The 16533-nt window shown below is 37.1% G+C and overlaps 1 protein-coding gene across 12 annotated transcripts in view; it reads left to right on the plus strand.

The window, feature by feature from the left end:
- Positions 1-16533, plus strand: part of CADPS2 (calcium dependent secretion activator 2) — a 312131-nt gene that overhangs the window by 282808 nt on the left and 12790 nt on the right. For all 12 annotated transcript variants that reach the window (XM_035559395.1, XM_035559401.1, XM_035559404.1 and 9 more), the window contains one exon: positions 4351-4458. In XM_035559395.1, the coding sequence (XP_035415288.1) occupies positions 4351-4458 (108 nt within the window). The remainder of the gene's footprint in view (positions 1-4350; positions 4459-16533) is intronic.

The following is a 16533-nucleotide window of genomic DNA, read 5'->3' on the forward strand; positions in this document are numbered from 1 at the left end:
CCTGTAACATCTGTTCTCATCTTTGAAAAATGAATGCTTTGACAGGATAGCAACTCGAAGACTACATTTCTGTCTTGGTAACATCAAGAGTACGAGTATGCTTAATATTTTCTGATACTGAGAAATGTGCTCTGGCAAATGCCAGAGAGTAAACATCATACAAGTATTTAGAAATGTACATGGTTTTTATTGACATTCATGACAAACTTGCATTATAAAAAGCTGAAATTTAAGTGTATCTCTCCTATAGGGAAAAGCTACTATTAGTAGCAGTATTAAACTTGTTGCAGACCTTTCAGCAGCAAAATATTTGAGTGTCCAAAACTCAAGGCAAAGCAGCATTACTTTTGACCAGATGCCCTATCACCAGTGGGAGCATGTGTGTCATTCATAATAGAGTTTCTACATCACGTTTGAAAATGGAATACAGTTGCTTTTTTAATTTGCCTCCCTGTTAAATAGACACTATGATAGTGTTTCCTTGTTTAGTGGTGAAAGATTAAGCTGTTTCTTCTTTATCTGAATTTGTCACTATGAAAAATTGACTGTCGATCTGGACCCACCTACCAGTGAATAGTAAAAGAGACAACCTGCACCTGTGGGATTAGGTGTAGCAGCAGGAAGTAAGAGCACTTGCAGTATATAATTAAGAAGGATTTTTTTTTTTTCTAAACAGCATGTTCATCTTGCCAGGTTAACTAGTGATTAACCCTAAAAAAGAATGTGCTGAAGCCTACACCCTTGTTTAAACTCATTCACTTGCCAGTGTATTCAGTTACTTGTGTAACCAGTGACAAAGTAACCCTATTTACAACTCTTCATTTCCTGGTATTTTGTTTGATGTCTTTGTGTTTCCAGTTTCTCCATTCATCTCTTTGTTTGGTTCTCTTTCATTTTCAGATAGGCAAAACATCTTGTCTGTGGTTCTGAATAAAACAAACCTACAATAACTTTTTATCTATCATTAAAAAAAAAAACTTTTTTTTTTTCATGGGGAAGTTTTCAGACAAAATGCATTTCTAAACACTTACCCAGATAAACATACCAGGCTAAATATTTCTCCCAAAGATGTGTAAATAACTCTCTCCCATTAACTGTTGCAAATGTGCTGCCAGAGATTCACAGGAGCAAAATTTGATTTTTTGAGTATAGAAGTGGAGACTGGGTTGCTTAAGATCTGTCTGTTATTAGTAATGAAGAGTCCACTGTGACAGCTACTTAAAGTATATCTCAGTTTGCATTTTAAGGTACACGCAATTGCTTTATTATTATTTTATGTTAGCCTGTTCCTTTTTTTCTGAGACTTAATATACCAAAATAGTAGAACAATGATAGGGTCATGTAATCAGAGGTTCACTTCTAATATATAATACCTATGGGGGAAAAAAAAAAGTTAAATCATTAACTGTATAGCACTATTCCTGTTTTGGTGCTTCTAATAGCTTTCTTTTCTTCTTTCACATGTTTAGAGAAAACAAATAAAATCATTGCATCCTGTATAGAGAGATAATGAGGTATTTGATATACTCTTGGTTCATTCAATGTTTATTGTGTTTCATCTGCCGTAAGCAAGATGGTTAGGTTGCAGTGATTTCAGTGAGTTTTTAAGACAGAAAATCATATTGTTAGAATATTGGTAATCTTCCTTATCCAGACATTTCTACTGTAGGCAGACACTGTTTAATAGGAAAATTAATTTTTTTTTCCACAGCAATTTCAAAGATAATTATCCTGCACACATTAAAGAAGGATGAAGTGTTTTAAAGAACTGTAATTCTAATTGGTAAATGTCACCAGCTGTTGCAGTTACTCTTACTTGTGTATATTCTTTTAATGATTACACTCCTGTGCCACAAGATACATGAAAATATATTCACTAGGTGTGAAATTCCCATATGTCACAGCTTCAAGACTAGGTAAACATCTCAAAGATAAGGGGAGAGTTGATGCTGATGGGAAATGTTATTTTTCTAGATTTGGCTGTCTGCAAGACAAACATTTTTTTTATTGAACTTAGTAAATGAAAAAATGGTGTGAATTGGAGAACCAGTAGGTTTTAGCATTCAGTGGAAGATTCATTTTTATGTTTAAATATGTATCTCCAGGAATTATAAACAGATATTCATTTGTTAGATTATCTCTTTCACCCACCCTTTGAGATTTCAAAATATTTTCCCATTGTCTCTCCAAGTTAAAACTAGTCTAATTCCTATAAATTTCCTATGAGGTTTTAGAAAATACATGCGATTTCAGCTCTTGTCATATTCTTTTGTACCATCACAAATGGTATACTGAGGGAATATACATAGCTTTCTGTTTTCACTTGTTATTTAGTTTCATTTAAAAAATATTTCTGTCAACTTTTAATGAAGAAGGCATATTTTTTTATTGGAATTCCTTGATTTCCATGAACCATTTTTTTTTAACAGAGAACGATTTTATCTGTTTGTTTTTTTTTGCATTTTTATTTCTGTGTTTAGGATCAAGGTGTGTAACTCAGATTAAATATAAATGGTACTGCTTTCCTCTTAAGAGTTTCATGTTGGCATCTGTATGCATGTGATAAGATTTTTAAATGAACTTTCATTGAGTCTGGAATGACCAATGTAAATGTGCAGAACATGTTAAGTTTTTCAGTATGAGTTTTGGAGATGCTAGGATCATTAAACGAGGCCTTCATTCCACATTTAACTATTATTTTTAAGAAATCAAGCTGTCATTCATGAAAATTAGTAAATGAAAAAGTAAAGCTTATTTTGGGTCATATTCATGGTAGATCCAAGGAAAAGAGACAAAGCTCATGATCCAGGAGGTTTCATTCACTGTAGATTTGAGAGGAGAACACTTTCATCCTGTTAATTCAGCGGCAGATTTTGGACAGGTAGCAGTTTGGGCATGTTACATGTTTCCTTCCTTTTTGTGCTCAGACCTGTTTATGTACATTATACATGTTCCATACATGATAATAAAGAATGAGAAAAATAAAGTCCACTTCTAAACTAAAAGGCAAGCCTCACTATGAAATATGTGTAAATATTTTAACTATATCAGCCTGTTTGTGCATATAGGTCTTTAAAATATGCTGAATATTTTACTTTTACAGCTTTGCATCTATCTGTTTTGAGACACTAACAGCTTCTGAGAAAAAAGAGATGACTTATACCTTGGAATTCAGGGACTGAACACAGATGCCTTTGTTCTCCTTCGCTAGAGCTCTTTGATAATCTATATAGAATCTGAATCTGAATCCTTTATAAATAGTTTTGTGCCAAAACTTACTGTAAAGTAAGTTATAAAACTTAGCCTTCTTTTGCGTACCATGAACTTAAAAACCAAACAAACAACAATTGTTAATTGGGAGCAAAAGATACTTTTAAAAGATACTTCCTGACACAGACGACTTTCCAAAGTGCTTATGCTCAGTTTTGATTCCTGTTAGAGAAAGGTGAACTCCTGACCTGCTCTGTAGATGCTACCAGGAAAAAAGGGGACTTTGCAGGCTATCAGGGTAAGGGTTTAGTGTGAAAAAACATTTTATGGATACAGAGGTCCAGAAATCCCAACTAGGCAGGAAAGAGCAGCTGCAGCGACCATTCTAGCTGGCTTGACATAGGTGCAGCATTTCTTGAACTCTCCTGTGTTTGTGTGTATGAAAATTATGCCTACTCTGCTATTCCTGCAGAACATGGATTAATGCAAGAAGGGAAGTATTTCAGTCCTTGCTCCTTTCCTAGTCATCCTCTGAGCTGACTGTGCTAGCGCAACAGTTTCAGAAATATAGGGCTGCTCTCATACCAACATTTTTGTGCCATTGTAACCCATTTGCTTTCAGTGAAGTGCTTGAACTTTGTGTTGGAATTAGTCGAACCTAACCTCAAACACAAAGTTCAGCTGTACATTGAAACCAGATGGCAACAAATCTGAGGCAATGCAAAAGGAACTATGTGGTGTTTTTCAACCATTTTCTGAATGTGATAGCAGAATGGACCTTGAGAGTGGAATGGTTATGGCAGCCGCACCAAGAACAAAGGGGAAGATGTCCAATTTTGCCATTGATATGGCAAGAACCAAGACTTCATTCTTGATTCACATATGGCAAAGCAGGTTTATGACTGTAAGCATTCGTAAGTTGTAACATTGAGACCTTTACTAATAGTGAACCCTCCTGGACTTGGTAATTAACTCAGAATTTACAGCAGATTTACTAAATGCTGTTTTTACAAATATAAGCATTGTAATATAATCTCAGTTTTTATTACAACCTTGTATAACTTCTTATAGGTCTCAGTTGTTGTGTGGCCTTTCTGTTTCCATTCCCCACTACTCTATGCCCTTGTTTTGTCTCCACAGAAACCCGGGATGGATCTAGCAGATACCTACATTATGTTTGTTCGACAAAACCAGGATATACTTCGAGAAAAGGTCAATGAGGAAATGTATATAGAGAAGTTATTTGATGTAAGTAACTCCCCTTGCAAGACTTGCTGGTATCACTACTACACTAGAGTGTATAAGCTGCATTTGATGATATTCAGCAAGCCATTCAGATGTTCTTCCTTGTTGACTGCTTTTTCTTTTGCATTTTATTTATTGTCTTCACCTATCAAGCGTGGCCTTTCTTTATTTTCTGCATAGAAATTTTAAGGGCTAGAAGGCATAAATAAAAATGTTACAAGTTTGTTATTTGAAATAGTCATTTTTTTTTCCAGTGCGAGTAGTCCAATTTTATTTTTCAGTTTTGAATTTGTTAATGGAGAGAATTGGATTGGTGTGGTTTTTGGACTCCATTACAGAGTTAATTTCACTAAGTAAGGAACTTCTACATATCTCTGCTTGTTTGTATACAGAAAGAGGCCAGCTATGTCAGGTGTATCTATGGGTTTGACTGGTACTACCATGGAACGACTTTTGGAATTTTTTTTTATGGTATTGTTAGTTGAAACTATTAAGGTCTTAAAGTTTAACATTCATTGAATTCCTATTCAAAATTTTGATCCTGCTTCTTCATAATTCTCTTTCTCATCCTCGAGGCCGACGCATTGCCAGCCAGCTCTGTGTCTTTGTACTAATTTTCCTCAGCTTCTATGCTAGCTTCTGCAGCCTCCCTCCAGCCATTCCTCTACCTTGATTTGCCCTCTTTTTGTTAGAAACGATCACCTACTTACTCTACCACAATTTTCCTGTTGTAAGGTTCTCCTATAAGGCCACTAGCATCACTCCTGGGCATATTTCTGCTTAATCAAGTTCTGACCACTAATTTATGGTGGTCAGAAAGTATGTCCTTTTCTGACTTGCCTGAAGCAGAAACTTTGGGTGAAATTGTATCAATTTTTTGTATAAATTCAAAGCACTACACATGTAAAATATAGTTAAAAGTTATTTTATTATAAACTTGAATCAATTTACATGACAATGATGTCAGTCACTTATAATTATGCAGGAATTCAAACATGGAAACGTGTCATCTCTGACACTGTGCAATGCAATCCATTGCAAAACAAATTCTGGAATATAATACACACTTCAAAATGTATTTACTTGTGTGTCATCTCCTAAGTATTTTAGAAAGCTTTGCTGGCAGTTTCATTTAATTATGCAAGTTACAGCAAATGTTTTCATAACAGCAATTCACAGCCTTTACTGTGACACTACAGTTGTGGCAGTCACAGAAGGTCCCATAACATAGACTCTCAGCCATGGTATGTCATGTCAGTGTTTGTTGTTTGTTAGACTGGGTGGTCAAAATGAGATTTATCTCTCAGATTTTATATTTCCAGACACTCCCAGGCAGCTTTACAAAAAAAAAAAAAAAAAAGTATCATCTGTTTTAATAAGCTAAGTGCTAATATGTGTGAAAAGAATGATTTTATAAAAGCTTTGATGCCCTGCAGGGGTAGAAAAATTATCATCCATCCAGCTGGCACCTTCACAAAGTACTAAAACCATATTAGCAACTTCTGCTTCAGTTTGCTTTTGCACTGAATCTGCAAGCATATGTTTCATTTTCAAGTTTCTATTTTTTGTTTTTCTTTGGGGTTATTTTGCTTATGTTGTAATTTTCTGAATGTTAATAAAATTATGTGCCTAAGGCCAAGTCTAACTCTCACTGGAGAGACCACATTGACTTTGTTGATGTAATGGAATTGGACCAAGCCTTAGGCTACGTCCACAGCAGTAAAACAAACAGGGCCAGGGCAGAGGCCTGAGAACTAGCAAGTAATCATCTATATCATTAAGTCATCAGTATAGTTTCTATCTATCAAATCGTGACATGATTTTGGGTTAGGCTAACCAGTACTATTGGGGTTAACATGGGCTGAGGACTTCTCCCAAGTTTTACTCCAGCAAAGAAGCTTTTCAACACAAGGAAACATTTCTGTATCAGTTGCAAGCCATGACATACCACTTGCCTTAGAGACACAAAGCCATTCTTGTCCTCTTCTATTCAGCCGTATGCATCATATGCTGACATGGTCAGTGGTTATTGCTGCAAGGAGGGAGAAAAGATGTACATGGTTCTTGAAGCATAATGAGTATTATGTGTATCAAATATCTATCTGTACCTTTAGTTTTCTTCAGATATGGTAGTATCACATTTCTACATAAGATCACACTAGGACATAATCAATGGGACAGAATCAGACAAATGTCCTAATAAATGTGCAAGTTCATAGCATATGAAAATTTAAAACAAAGACATCTCACTGTGTAAACTCACCTTTCCCAAAATTAATTCAGATTTATAATAATGTAACTGAGCAAAAATTTGCACATGATATTGGAAGGTTTTGGGTTTTTTTTCTCCTTAATAAGAGATATAACAAAACCTAGATACTGTTTATAAATTCATTTCTATCGAGTTATATTTCAATAGAAATCATAAAATATATTGAAGTTTCTGTGTAAATATACTTCAAGCCATTTGGCTGGCTGCAGTTGTACATCATTATTGATTTCCCCTTAAAATACACACTATCAGGTAAGAAATCATCAGCCAAGCAAAACAGGAAAAATGCATGTCTACGAAAACCACTGAAAAAATTTAAAAAAAAAACCTTTGGTTTTCCAGAATATCCAAAAAAAAAAAAAACAAAACAAAACAAAGAAAAAAAAGAAACAAAACAAAACAACAACAACAACCAAAAAAATACACAACAGACTGTTCTGTATACTAGAAGTGATAGCTATTGATATATATGAGATCAGGCCTTGGATGCAATTTTAATCCAAAATTGTATGCTTACAAATTACTCATTCATGGATTTCATTGACTTGATTTAGGGCTGCTGTGTGATAACAGCTATTAAAGTGACCAAGAAAATGGGATGTCTACCATGTGAAGAAATGTATGTATCAAAAATCACGTAAATTTAAGAATAGTATTGATATAAGTGAAAATGTCTGCAAATGGGTCACAAGTATGTTAAGGCTAGAAGTTGGAGAATTTTCTAGCCATCTGAGAAGTCTCAAACTAGGAGGAAAGCAAAAAATAGGCACTGTTTTGCGGTGGTGCTTGAGAAGCCTGGGAAAGCATTGCCATGCTATACAAAATATGAAAATTCAGAGTAGAAATTAAACTTGTGGTATAAGTCTTTACATATGAGAGAGATGCTCAAATCTCCAGGGAACTTCGAAAGACTAGGCATCAGTTTTTCTCTGCACCATTTTCAACCATTCAAATCCTATTCTTCAGTGACTTTATTGATCATGCTGCAGAACCCAGGCGGTTACTTTTTTCTTCTCTTTCGTCTGAATTACTTGATTCTGGGTGCATTTCATTCTTCACCTCCTCAGGAATGGGTGTAGACAGCATTCAGGACAAGGTGGCTTGGTGCTCCTGGTGCACCAGAGGTCATTGTGCCATCCTCTTGTTCTCCAACTTCATCAACAGCTTCGTAGTCACAAAGAATTTCTTGCTTGGTCAACTTGTCAAAGGCTGTGAGAGCTTTTGTTTTGCTGTTGTGAGACATGGTCCTCTTCCTAGGATCAGCTGGGAATTTTACCTACCAAATTCCTTCCCATCACAGGAAATTATGCTCTCCTCTCATCTGTAGCAGTTTATAGGTGGGGGTGGGGGGGGGAGGGAGAAGGGAGAAGGGAGAAGGGAGTTGTTGATTGTTTGTTTTTAACACTGCGGATTTTAAAAAGCACTAGCAAAGTTTTGTAATGTGTTGTACACGTGGAAGATCTGCAGCACCTCTGACTTAAATGTCTGTTCCCTGTTTGTGATTCCTGAAGGGTTAATTCAGTGATCCATATGATTTCTTCCAATCCTATATGCCACTGGAGCAATCTAAAACAATGAAGTTACAGTGGGACAAGTTTATGTCTCTAATAAACTCAAATAAAGCAAATATTTTCTACCATTAATGCTGCAGTGACTCAGACAGATTCGGTGTGCGGCAACAAACCAAAAAGACAGGCACTCTGTGTTTGTATAATGATTTAGATTTGTAATTATGGTTCAAAGCATCACCTATTATAGGTGATATATTTTTCTTTTAAAGTCTAATAATTTAAACCAAGAAGCAATTTTTTAAAATAACATTTAATAAAATGTTTTAGAAACAAAGTTACACTTCTCAAACACTAGTTTAAAAATCTTTTCAGAAAAGACTGTATTAGTAGTATTCGGTGAATGGGAAAATGAGAAACCTAGGATAAATCTAAAATACTAGTAATTTGAAGAAGCCCCCTCTTATTTATAAAGATAATCTGCCTGATGGATATGTAAGAACATTTGTGCTGTGTATCTGGTCACAAAATTTTCAGAAGTAAAAAATATCCAGCATTAAATTTCCCATGGAGCCTGGTTCAATACTATCTAAATCAACGGAGTTTTATTGGTAACTGCAATAAAAGCAGCACTATGTCCATAAACATGTCAGGTTATCATCACTGCCTAGACTTAGATTCATGTTGCTACCTGAATTTTTAAAATGAGACTAATAAGTCTCCCTATTCCTGAGCATTTTAAGTGATATCAGACTTACGAATTAAAAACTGTTTTCTTTAGAATAAAATTGGATTTGTCTAACAAGCCTCACTTTAAAAAAAAAAAAAAAAGTAATTTTGCATAAAACACTGTATAAATCATTGATGTAGTACTTTCTGTAGTAATGTAAACTTCCTAAATGCCACTTGGGTAGATTCTCAATTTCTTGTACTTGTTAATTGCACCTGAAGAATGGATATTATTGTCTTTTCAAACATTTTCCCTTTAAAATAGTCTTGGTTTATTTGCCATTAAGAACATTATCTTATAGGTTATGTTTGTGTTGGGTCCGTCATGAAAAACTTACTGTGTAAACATATGTACAATTCTAATTTTAAGACTATGTATGTAATGAACTTTTATGCAATAGTTGCTTGCTACATTAAGAAACAAAGAATGATTTAAGGGAACCATTTTAACCATCAGTGTTTAATCACTGATAAAGCTTAAGAATTTTCCGCTTTTTTTAGGCTTTAATTTCTGGGAAAACTCTGCACAAGCCTAGCATAAACACATGAAGTAGTCAGAGTGCTCACCCTGAAAAGGTTGGCATTGGCAAGCAGGTCACCTAGTTAGCTTGTAAGTGATGGCACCTGTTAGCAGATGTTGACTTTGTCCCTGCTGCCTTGTCTCTTACAGGTGTTAAACTGGTGTGGTGTGACTGACTAGTCCTGTTGGCTTCACAGGGACTGCTGGTGTATGTCACTGTCCTCGTGGGCTGTGACATCTTTATGAATAGTATAAATGCTGAAGCACTTCAGGTTTCCATAGCTGCTTTTGGCTTTTGTATTTCAAAAGTCCAGATGTGATGTAATATTTTCTTTCTGTCAAAAGCAAACAAACAAGCAAAAAAACCTTGTATTTTGTCAGGAATGTGATTCAGATGCTAGTATTGTTTCTGTGTCACAACCATTATTTTCCTTTTCCAGGAGCAGAAATGGATGGATGATTTAAATTCAATGATGTACTTGAGGTTATTTGAGGTAGTAATTATTCTCCAAAGATTACTATGTCATGTGCTTCATTCTGTGCCTAAATGGACATATGAAGTGCTTACCACAGAATCATAGAATGGTTTATGTTGCAAGGGACCTTAAAGATCATCTAAACCCAACCCCCCTGCCATGGGCACACCTCCCAATTGACCAGGTTTCTCAAAGCCCCATCCAACCTGGCCTTGAACACCTCCAGGGATGGGGTATCCACAGCCTCTCTGGGCAACCTGTGCCGGTGCCTCACCACCCTCTGAGTAAAAAATTTCTTCTTTATATCTAATCTAAATCTACCCTCCTTTAGTTTAAAGCCATTCCCCCTTGTTCTATCACTGTACTCCCTAATTAAGAGTCCCTCTCCAGCTTTTCTGTAGGCCCTCTTAAGGTACTGGAAGGTCTCACCTGAGCCTTCTCTTCTCCAGGGTGAACAACCCCAGCTCCCTCAGCCTGTCTTCATAGGAGAGGTGCTCCAGCCCTTTGATCATCCTCAAGGCCCTCCTCTGGACTCGCTCGAATAGGTCCACATATTTCTTATACTGGGGGCCCCAAAGCTGAATGCAGTTCTCCAGGTGGTGTCTCCCAAAAGCAGAGCAGAGAGGGAGAATCACCTCCCTCGACCTGCTGGCCATGCTTCTTTTGGTGCAGCCCAGGATGTGGTTGGCTTTCTGGGCTGCAAGTGCACATTGCCGGCTCATCAACCAACACCCCCAGGTTCTTATCCTCTGGGCTGCTCTCAATCCATTCTCCACCCAGCCTCTATTTGTACTTGGGATTGCCCCGGCCCAGATGCAGGACCTTGCACTTGACCTTGTATAATTCCATGAGGTTCACTTGGGCCCACCTCTCAAGCCTGTCCAGGTCCCTCTGGATGGCAGCCCTTCCCTCCAGTGTGTTGACCACACTACACAGCTTAGTGCCATTGGCAAACTTGCTGAGGGTGCATTCAATCCCACTGTCCATGTCACCGACAAAGGTGTTAAACAGTGCCAGTTCCAGTACTGACCCTGAGGAACACCACTTGTCACTGGCCTCCACCTGGACATTGAGCTCTTTGAGTGCGACCACGCAGCCAATTCCTTGTGCACCAAGTGGTCCATCCATCAAATCCATGTCTCTCCAATTTGGAGACAAGAATGTCATGTGGGACAGTGTCAAGTGCTTTGCACAAGTCCAGGTAGATGATGTCAGTTGCTCTTCCCCTATCTACCAATGCTGTACCCCGTTGTAAAAGGCCACCAGATGTGTCAGGTATGATTTGCCCTTAGTGAAGCCATGTTGGCTGTCACCAGCCATCTCTCTGTTTACGTGTGCCTTAACATAGTTTCCAGGAGGATCTGCTCCATGATCTTGCCAGGCACAAATTAATTTCTCTTTGCCGTAATATCTGCTAGTACATTTTTAGCAAGTGCTGTATTCAATTGCATCACTTATTTCATTTTTCTGACATTTTAGAAAAAAAATACGTTAAAAATGTGCAAATGCTTCTCCCTGGCAAGTGAGTTAATCTTAGGCTGGTGTTGCACAGCTAAGAGGAATGTGTATTTTACATGTGAGCTTTCTATAGTATCAACTCTTTGTGCTGCTCAGGTCTACCTCAAAACCAACATTACTGCAGTGTTCAGTACTCAACAATGTTTTATTAGAAAAACTTCAGTTGTGATTTTTCCCATTCTCACATTGGTTCCTGTCACATTAATTTTAATAAGTAATTTTACCTTATATTGTTACATAATTATTTGCAAGTGTGTGATTTGACAAAATGTCTACTTTTTGATCTAGGTTATATGCCAAGGCATCTTCAGCAAGTTAAGACTAGGTAGAACTGGTTAAAGGCCACATTTGAATCAAAAGCTGTGTTTGTATTAAACTGAGAAACATGAGAGGACCGTGCCTAATTACTTAAGAGACTCAACAAAAATGGATTGTAGCTTGTTGATCTTCTTATTTCTTTGATAAGTCAGAATAATCTTCAAGAAATATGTGGGCTTGTTTCTCGGATTCTTGAAATTTGATCACAGTGCAAAATTGTCCTTTGGCGCAAACCCAGAAATACACATCTTTGCATGATGCACCTGGACATATGTGGCAGGTCTGGTAGAATCAGCTAATTAACAACACAGGCTTAAACAGGCACCTCATCTGGCAGTGTAGTTAGTTGCCTGATGGTGCTCAGCAGGATTTGGTAGTGCTTTTTATTTTTCTATCCTAATGGTCTGCTGCCCACCTAATTTTGCCTTATTGTCAGCCACTACTTACCGCAGCTTGAGGCCCTCCCAGGAGGCTAAATTATTATCAAAGGATTAGGGAGATGTAGCCTTGCAGCTCTGACATTTCTGATTACTTGTCTATGCCAGAACACTAATTAGCTGTGACTAATTAAGAAAAATGTTCCTGCCATAGAAAACCATTTAAAAGAACTGAGAAGTAGAAAAGCAATTGAAAAGCTGAGCAGTGCTCAGATTTTCCGATGCTCTTTAGATTTTCACCAAAGTCTTAACTCACCTTTAATTATGTCTAATATTTTATAGGGAAAATAGAAAGCTCTTGATATGAGAACCACTCAGCAGCTTTCTCTAGGTCTAGAGACTTTCTTGTCATTTTAAAAGCAGTTTGTCGTGTCATTTTTGGTAAAAGAATTTTGAAGGAAACTGTAGGCAGCATCACCAAATGTGGACTGAAAAAGTGAATTATATTAATATGCTCAAATATATGAAACTCTTCTGCAAGATGCAAGCAACATCTTACAAATTTGCTAATCAAAGTCTGTTCAAAGTTCGCTAAATTATTTCTCATGTTTTCAAGTAGATTCAGCCCTTTTTTTTTTGAGATAGGAATCTGTAAAAGAAAAACAGTTCATTTGAAAGCTGAAAAAATGTAACTCCCTTCTGATTTCATATCGTATAGTTTTCTTTGATTTTTTTTTCTTGAATACGCTGAGAAAAGGAGTGTCCGCTCTTGGAGGGTGCTGATTATGCTGCTATCAATCCAGCGAAGCTCAGTACTGTTGAAATCAATAGGACCACAACACACTTAAAGCAAAGCATGTGCTTCAGAGTTTGCTGCTTCAGGATCAGAATATTCATCACTTTGTAAGCAGTTTTACTGTGTAGCTGAGAGTGTTTTCTCTAGAGGAAACCATAATGCAATGGCTGGTTTTGAAATGTTTTTGATATGATACATTTCTCCAATTCTTCAGTTTTGATTACATTTTTAATTTCTGAATTTCGATTTTATTACGTATCAAACAGCCCAAAAAGATATAAAAATGTTTTTCTCTAGGACCTTATTTATCCCATAGCCCACTCTTAATTTGGCATTCATGCAATAGATGTCTGCTACCCTTCTCACACTAATTTAATCATATTATTTAAATCTTCCCAGCAGGGGAGTAAGATTCTATGAAATAGATATTCTGATAGCTTGCTAAAAGAGCTATTGCTCTTTGGGTATAAAAAGGAAATACAGAACTATTTTTAGGGCACTAAATCTCATATTCTGATATTCAGAGTGTCTTATGCAATCATACATGGTGATTTTTCAGAAATGTATGAGAAGTTCACTTTTTTGGAAAAAGAACAACGTATGAATTGCTATAAAAAGGCAGTTAAAAATGTGGATCCTGAGTCAAACCAGGAAGACAAATAGGAGAAAAAATATCCCAAACTCAAGATTTTACAGCCAATTCTTTTTTTTTTTTTTTTTTCATCCTGAGGGAATTGTGTCATAAAGGGAGGTGGAACTACCAGGTTTTTCGCTTGTTTGTTTGGGGAGGGGCTGTAACATTGGGAACTTCCAGTACAGTTCCATAGACATTTCTGGTCTACACCGCTCAGTCATTTATTTAATGTATTTAAATGCATCTATCCATCACTCACAGTATCCATTCACTAAAAACAATAACAAACTCTATCAAATAAAAGAGAACTCCTTCCAACATCCAGGCACAATTTAGTCCTTTAACCTTTTTATCCTGCTAGGCACAAAGTAGCAGCGTCTCATTCCAGGCGCTGCATTTTTTTTCTTATCTCTATGGCTTGAAATGTGTCTAGCAACTTAATGGAATCAATTGAGCATGTCCAACTATAAAAATATAAAATAGCAGTGAAACTTTAGATGAGTCTGTCAGTAAGTGTTAACTGTGGCTGTAGCTTTCACATTCTACACAGTCAAGAGAAATCAATAAGGATTGTACCATTTATATTGTCTTATCTAATGTTCGTTCACCATGAAGTGCCAGGCACAAGCACCATCTAGGGAATATTGATTTCTTGATGTACTGTAATTCACACACATCTAAACAGCAGGAGAACCTTGTGGTTTCTGAAACCCTACTTGTGGGTTTGATATTTTTACTTGTATTTCATTTGGGTCAAGCTTAGTTTAAAAAGCAAAATCAAATAGACGCACAACCACATTGTTGACCACAGCACAAGAAAAACAGTGTCAGAAAGCATAAGAATAATGTAGTTTTATTATAAAGGGTTTGAAGTAACAGAAATAGGTTGCTATGTTGTAAGTCAAAATAGTACCAGGTGTGGCTTCTGCAGAGTGCTCTGAAACCAGCGACAAAGTTAGTGAGTCGCCAGTGGAAGGAACTTCTTAACCTACTTGATCAAGGGGAACTGAATCTTTAGCACTGATGGAAGTGTGCAAAAAGTTTTGATGTAGATGATTTTCTTTAAATATTTTCAAGTGTTTTATCGTATGTTTCCTTGATTTACACAGCACTGGCTGTCCTTTATACTACACTGTACCAAAATCATTCACAATGTGCAAAACAAACATTACAAATAACAGATAGAAAAATGAGCTCAAAAAATAAAAATAATATACATATATATATAGCAACCCAGCTGTAAAATCTGCATAGCTGAAAGAGTGCACACGTGCAATAGGGTCAGAGATGGAAAGGAGCACCTGTTCAATCGAAGGATGCTTTCTCCAAAGAGACAAGGGAAGGAGAGAAGACAGAGGGAGGCAGGAGGCTGGACCTCTGCTCCGCATTAGCGCTGCTTGGTGTGGTGCCCGATCGATATGGCATAGGAAAGGAGTGACTACACCACTGTGCAACTCCCTATCAGCCTCACAGCTGCATCCAGCCCTGTCGTGTCCTGCTACAATACCATGCAGAGTAAACGGATGATGAGTCAAGATTGTTGAGGTGGAAAGGAATAAGCTGTGTGTAAATATTCACACAGAGGAACCCCTGATATTTTAAATACTTTAATTAAAATATGTGTTTTACCTCATTCCGCATGGAGCAGGGAGTCTAAACAGGAGACTCCAGGACAAGAGCTGCTGATGTGAGGGGGGTACCTAAAAGCTGCGTCACAGTTTGGCCCAGCTTTGGTCCACCTGGCTTTTGGTACCTGGTACAGAGGCCTCCCTCGAGGGACTCCCCAGGGAATACAGGATGGCTGGGTATAAAAGCAGGTGTAGGTGTCTCAGTTACATGCCCTACAGGTAGAGGGAATTTGGACCTTCAACATTACTAATGCTACACATGCATTTAGGAAAACTGCGTAGCATTTCTGCAGCTATGAGCATTCATAGGGTTTGTAAAACTAGATTCCGTATAGCAAGAAGCTGGTGTTATAATGATGAAAAACTTGGTCATTTCACATTATGTTCGTTTGTTTATTTTGAGGATCCAAGCTGGCTTTCATTTCAAGGTCACTCAAGTGATGTTCCCCATTCTGTGCCTTGGAGGATGTTTGCAGATACACCCAAATTGCAATACAACACTGTACAGCGAGACTGACAGTGTTTGCTCCAGAGAGTTTTAGCACCAGAATAACCTATGGAAGTACTGTTCACAGATAGACTGCGTATCCAGAGTGGAGTAGGGGAACTGTTTGTGCTGTTAGTCTCTCACAGTCACGAGCATATTATGTTAGTACCTAGTGTTTAAGATCAGAACAGTGATATTACATATGTCCAGGTAGGGAAGGAAGAGTTCTGCATGTCTAATTTTGCAAAAACTTCCACTTTCTCTGTGCATCTACCATATGTGAAGAAGCCAGTAAAAAAAAAAAAAAAAAAGGCATTATAAAGTAGAATAAATATTGTAAATTGCTGTATTGTTGTTTAGCAATCTAGTATGCAATGTAGGTAGAGATGAGGACTGTGTATTTTGTACTAAATATGTATGTTTATTTGTGAATTGGCAGCAGTTCCATAGCAACTAGTCATTTTCCAATCATATGTCTGTTTTAAGATGTGAAAAAAAATGACTTTCCTCCTGAAACATGAGCTTTTCATACCTAAGAAGTTCTTTACTCTTTCAGAAAAAAATACCCTTTTTTTCCTATAAGTTTCAAAGGTGCTTAATATGTTTTTAAATGTGCCCCATTCTCTCTTTTCTTTTTATTATTGCTTTCTGAAAACCAGCCTACCTAATATGTTTCTGTCTGCCACCAAATAATCTGATCCAGCAGCTGTTCACTTGTTTGTTGTGGTGAGTCCCACTGAACAGGGTCTGTCTGTCAGGGTTTGAGTTCCTCTTTCTGCTGAGCTCTTTTCCCTTTTCTACTGATTGCTTTGGGT

Source organism: Cygnus atratus, chromosome 1 (assembly GCF_013377495.2).
Source record: "Cygnus atratus isolate AKBS03 ecotype Queensland, Australia chromosome 1, CAtr_DNAZoo_HiC_assembly, whole genome shotgun sequence".
In the NCBI taxonomy this organism is placed as follows: domain Eukaryota; kingdom Metazoa; phylum Chordata; class Aves; order Anseriformes; family Anatidae; genus Cygnus; species Cygnus atratus.